At 44.8% G+C, this 6000-nt stretch overlaps 1 protein-coding gene across 1 annotated transcript in view; it reads left to right on the top strand.

Annotated features, from left to right (window-relative positions):
* The first annotated feature begins 134 nt into the window (after positions 1-134).
* Positions 135-6000, top strand: part of HERC5 (HECT and RLD domain containing E3 ubiquitin protein ligase 5) — a 76774-nt gene continuing 70908 nt past the window's right edge. The window contains exons 1-4 of the mRNA XM_013004837.2: positions 135-209; positions 3793-4014; positions 5448-5539; positions 5789-5919. Coding sequence (XP_012860291.2) covers positions 3849-4014; positions 5448-5539; positions 5789-5919 — 389 coding nt within the window. The 5' untranslated portion in view covers positions 135-209; positions 3793-3848. The remainder of the gene's footprint in view (positions 210-3792; positions 4015-5447; positions 5540-5788; positions 5920-6000) is intronic.

The raw sequence follows: 6000 nt of genomic DNA, 5'->3' as shown, positions 1-6000 counted from the left end.
TTTTTTTTTTTAACTTTAGCCTCAGTCCTAATGCAGTGGGCTTGGTAGTTTGCTTTGTTTTTTTAAGTCGTTTTAACTTTGATCATCATGATTTCCTGTATTGGTGACTGATGTACTTTTTTTCATCAGGTTGCAATGTGTTTTACAAGGGGAAACTCCCATCATTCAAATCGCATGTGGAGATTATCACTCTCTTGCACTTTCCAAAGGTACTTTATCCTTTATGGATTGCTTACAAAGAACTACTTAAACTCACTGCCATTGGGTTGAAACCAACTTATAGTGTGACCCTATAGGACAGGGTAGAACTGCACCTGTGAGTCTCTTGTGAGTTGTAACTCTGCAAGAATAGAAAGCCTTTTTTTTTTTTCTAGGAGCAGCTGATGGTTTCAAAGTGCTAAACTTGTGGTTAGCAGCCCAACCCATAACCACCAGGCCTCTAGGGCTCCAGATTGCTTTTTAGGGACAGTAAATGATTTAGTAGAATTTATATACTTTACCTTGTAACAGAACATAAACATGACTTGAACTGGATATGGTTTGACGCATTCATTATTAACCAACCAGCCAAACAAACAAACAAACAAACCCACTGCCTCAGAGTAGATGCAGACTCATAGCGACACTATAGGACAGGGTAGACCTGTCCCTGTGAGTTTCTGAGACTGCGACCCTTTACAGGAGTAGAAAGCTCAGCCTTTCTCCCTCAGAGTGGCTGGTGGTTTTGAACTGCTGACCTTACAGATGGAAGCCCAATGCGTACTCACTATTAAAGGAGCTGCAGATGAGACCAGTATTAGACATCGAACCTTCTCCTTTCCATAATTACTCTGAACACATTGTGTTCCATGTATTTATTTTTAAAACATGAAACAATAAAAATGTTCTGAATAATCAAAATTGTCCTCTCTGGAATGAAGACCAGACCTGGCCCACCCTTTTTAAAAACCTTCTTGCTGTTTCCTGTATTGCAAGTCAGCAGTTTGAAATCAGCAGCTGCTCTGAGGGAAAAAGACGAAGGCTTTCTTCCCCTCTGAAGAGTGCCAGCCTTGGGAATCCACAAGAGCAGTTCTTCCCTGGCCTGTGGGCTCACTCCCATTGAATGGGAGTGAGCTCACTCACCTCCCACAGCAGGTCTCAGAATCCCTCAGGTCAACCTCTGCGGTGTTACAACAAATGAATTTTTGGATTTAGGGCTTCTTTATTTTTTCCTGTTTTATATCAGAAACCATAAGGATGAGAAATGGTTAGTTGAAGGGGGGGACATAAAGAAACTTGACTTTTAAAAGGATAATTTAAAGCAGGAGGTTGATCGAGGGGAACTGACGATTAAGAGAAAAATGTCAGTAGTTGGGACAAACAAGAATATGTTTATAAAAGAAATGGAAGCTGGGATTCGACCATCACCTCCAGGTGCAGTCAAGTTGATGGTGATACATGGAGTTATCGATGGAGGGTTTTCCAGCTATAGATCACCAGGCCTTTCTACCACCGCACCTCTGGGTGGAATACACGCTGAGCTCTTGGTTAGCAGCTGAGTGTGTTAACCATTGGCACCACCCAGGCAACCCTTCCAAGAGACCTGGCTCAGAGCAACCGTATAGGACAGAGTAGAACTGCCGCATAGAGTTTCCACACCTGGAATCTACAGGAGCAAGTGACCGCATCTGCTTCCTACAGAGTGGCTGGTGGGGCCCCACAACAGGGTCCACTGTGAACTCCAACTCATCGTGACACTGTGTAGGGTTCCTAAGACAATACATTTTTACAGGAGCAAATAGCCGCCTCTTTCTCCCGAAGTGTGGCTGGTAAATTTGAACTGAAGACATCATGGTTAGTAGCCCAATAATTACCCCTCAGTGCCACCAGAACCCTTACCTGGGTTCCTACACACTGCTGCCATTGAGTCCGATTACAGCTCATACTGATTTTATAGGACAAGGTAGGGGCACCCTAGAACATCTCAGATTTTACGGGAGCAGAAGGCTCCAGAGCGACTAGTGGATTTGAATCACCGACCTTGCCGTTAACAGCTCAACTTGTGAGCCACTTTGCCACCAGAGTTCCTTATGAGGGACCCTAAACCACTGCCTTCGAGTTGGCACCCTATAGGACAGGGTAAAAACTTTAAATCTTTATGGATGGAGCCAGCCTCATCTTGTCCCGAGGTGCACTGGAGCACGCAGGGGTTTCAACTCCTGATCTTCCTGTGGGCTAACAGTTCAGTGTGAATCACAGCTATGCTACCAGGGCTTCTCCAGGGCTCCTAAACCAAAGAGAGTCAAACTCATTGCTCTCAACTCACAGCAACCCCAGAGGACAGTAGAGCGCCTCCTGTGGGCTTGCAGGAGGAGAAAGTCTCATTTTTCACCTGCAGAGTGTCCGATGGGTTCAGACTGACACCAGAGCCCCTTCCGGGATTCCAAGGCGGGGAGTAGCAAATATTTGGCCACTGAAAATCCCACTGATGTTTAAGATTGTGGATTTGCCCTTTGAAAAAATTGCCCTGTTCATTTGATTTTATCCATTCAGGAATAAATTTGAAAGGCCTTTAAATAGTTTCGTGGAGAAACAGAATTAAAAGGGAATGGAAAATGTCCACAGGCTTTTTGAAGGCCCCTCATGTGAGTCCTTACCATGTTCAAAATACTGAGATGAACCACACACGCCTGCATTCAGGAGGCACACGGTCCAGCGGAGAGGGTAGTGTCAGAAAGGAGAATGAAGTGTTCAGAGTTTATTCTGGTCAAGTGTGCTCTGGGAAGAATGGAGATTGGGAAAACAAGAAAGACTGGTAGATGTAAAAAACACAAGAAACAAAAAAAACCCCGATTGTCACTAAGTCAGTCCCAACACATGACGATCCCACATGCTACAGAGTTGAAGTGTGCCACAGGGTTTTCTTATAGAAGTTGATCACCTGTACTGCCTCCCATGGTGACGCAGGGTGAGCGCAAACCGCCCAGTTCTCAATGAATGCAGACCATGTGCACTACCGAACAAGCTTGGTGGCTGATAATAATCATGCTCTTTATAATCATCACAATGTAATGATTACATTTGTGTTAAATGATTATATTTGTGTAAAATATAATCATGTGGAGGAAAGGCTCTGTCTCCCATCAAATCCTGTACAGTTATCTTAAAAAGAACCATTTTGTAAGCATTCGTTCTCTGATACCATTTTCCGAGTCTGTGAGACACACTTAACTCCAACAAATGCCACCCAAGGAAGTGTCTTCTTGAAAAACAGGTTCCAGGTATTCAATTAACGGAAGAAACGGACTCTTTCATAACACTACGCTGTAATTCCAAATAGGATTTTAAGGTATTTGTGGTGCGCAGGCAACTAAGAGGGGCGTAGAGAAAAAGAATAGCTCCACATTGGGTTTTCGCAGTCGGAGCACGGTAGCTGCAACCGTGGGCTCAGGCATAGAAACAAGGCCGGTGAAGCGTTTCGTTCTGTGTGCATGGGGTCGCTATGGGCTGGAACTGACTGGAGGGCACCTAATAGCAGCCACAGCAGGCTTCTGATTTCATGAGCCTTTTTTGTGGGCCCTCAAGGAGATGGATTGACACCGTGGCTGCAACATTGGCTCAAATACAGGAGCCACTTTGAGGGTGGTGCAAATCCGGGCAGTGTTTACCTCTGTCATGCATGGGTTTCCTTTCCTTCAGATACAACTCAGCAGCACCTAGCCACCACGACAGTAGCGGTTCAATATCCCATGGTAATGTCTGCCACATTTTAAACTGAGTCCATGAGCATTGTCGTCATTTATTTTGGTCAAGGTGGTGAGCTTTTTGCCTGGGGGCAGAACTCTCACGGACAGCTGGGAACTGGAAGAATGATGAACTCCACCACCACACCGCAGGTTGTGGGACACCTCGCAGGCGTGCCCGTGGCGCAGATATCTGCAGGAGAAGCTCACAGCCTGGCCTTATCCATGTCTGGAAGCATTTACTCCTGGGGGAAAAATGATTGTGGACAACTAGGCCTGGGCCACATGGATGGTATGGAAATATGGTTTCAAATCTATCTTATCAAGAAGTGTATTTGTTGAATTAGAGATTAATTTAACCTCGACCTCCCTGTTAAAAATGAGTCAAGTACTTACTTTTCGTAGGCACTGTTCATTCTGATCATCTCTCTGATTTGAGGGCAGAATCAATGTAATAGGTTGAGGTGTAGTATGGACATTGTTTCAGTTCTATGTGGGGAGTCGGGGAAGAGCATTGAACCATGGGTCAGAACGCATGGGCTGGACAACTGCAGGACCTTACCAAATCACTAATCATTTATCTGTCCATCTGTCTAAACTCACTGTCATCAATGATGCTGACTCATAGGGACCCTATAGGACAGGGTAGTGTTTTGTTCTGTGGGTTTCCCAGACCGTAACTCTTTCAATAGGAAGCCGTATCTTTCTCCTACGGAGCACCTGGTGGTTTGGAACAACTGTCCTTGAAGTTAAGTTAGCAATCCAACCAGCCTCGTTGGCATAGTGGGTGACACATTGGCCTGCTAACCGAAAAGTCAGCTGTTCAAAACCACCAGTTGCCCTTTGAGAGAAAGATGGGGCTTTCTACTCCTAAAAAGAGTCTTAGAAACCCACAGGGACAGCTCTACCGTGACCTGTGGGGTCAGAGTGAGTCAAAACTGACTTAATGGCAGTGAGTTTGGGGTTCTATCCATCTCTCTTTCTACACACACGCACACATACACACTCATTTCGGTGAAGTGGCAAGTATGGACAAGATGATCTCCAATGTTTCTTTGCACTTAAATGTCTACTACTATAATAATAATACCTATTGTTAAGCTACCTCTACAAAGCAGATGGCAAAGTTTCTCATGTAATAAACCTATCATCCACTGCTCATTGGTCCAACAACACATTTCTCAGTGACATGGCCCAATGCTAATTACATGAGGTCACCCCTAAGCCAGTGTTAGAACCATTGTTAAAAGAAGAGAAAGCAGCAAAGGGCTAGCTCAGCTGTGTTTTGCAACATCTTCTCAGATGGACAGTAACTGAGGAGGGAAGAGGAGGCAATATGAGGCAAGGATGCTATAGTGGAGAATTTACTAAAAAGATTGTGTATGTGTGTGTGTGTTTAGAGGACAAGGTCATCCTAAATGAGCATTGGAAATATCAAATATGCTGCAGTTAGAACTAATCAAGTCAGGTTCAAACAGAATAGGCTCTGGGAAACAATTGAACCTTTCCTTAGGTAGACTCTTCCAAGTGCGTCCTACCCTGACCATTGGCCTAGAACCTAGGCCTAAGTGTGCCAACTTGGAGCCTTTCTTGTCAGACAGAGGTATGACCATGGTCTTTGCTGCGCTGAGGCATCAGTGCAGGTGTCTTACCAGCAGCAAGGACCTCCACAGTGAAACTCAACCTGAGCTTTTGGTCACTTCAGTGTTTCTTTACCTTGTATAGACGAAGATTTTCCTTCCCTTATCGAAGAGCCAGATGATCAGGAAGTTGAATTTCTCACATGTGGTGGCTCTCATAGTGCCCTGTTGACAAAGGTAGGTGTACTGCGTTGTGTGTCTTTCCAGCTGCCAGTTTGCAACAATCACGTTGTGGCAAGGAAAGCAGGAGACTAGGTGGTGGGGGCAGCAGGTAGGGTTTGCCAAGGATGAAAGCTCACTTCTGGCGGACTGTAATTCTGATCGTTTGACAGCTCGACTTAGAGTGGTTTGGGTAATTTTTCACTAAGCAAAGGTTGGTACGTCAATATTGTTGCTAAATTCTAAGGTGAAATTCTCTGTCTTTAGGACGGGCTAGTGTTCACTTTTGGCTCTGGAAAATGTGGACAACTTGGGCACAATTCAGTGCGAGATGAGCCAAGACCTCATTTGGTGACTGAGCTCATCGACTATAAAGTGACCCAGATAGCATGTGGCAGGTAGGTTGTTAAGTGGTAAGAATGATACAATACATTTAGATAGATACTTTAATAAAATGATTCTCAGTCTCTCTGACGGGG

Source organism: Echinops telfairi, unplaced genomic scaffold, assembly GCF_000313985.2.
Source record: "Echinops telfairi isolate 266 unplaced genomic scaffold, ASM31398v2 ScPeMD7_7468;HRSCAF=8506_0, whole genome shotgun sequence".
Taxonomy (NCBI): Eukaryota; Metazoa; Chordata; class Mammalia; order Afrosoricida; family Tenrecidae; genus Echinops; species Echinops telfairi.
Note: the sequence above shows the minus strand (reverse complement) of the source record. Positions and strands in the feature narration are given on the sequence as shown.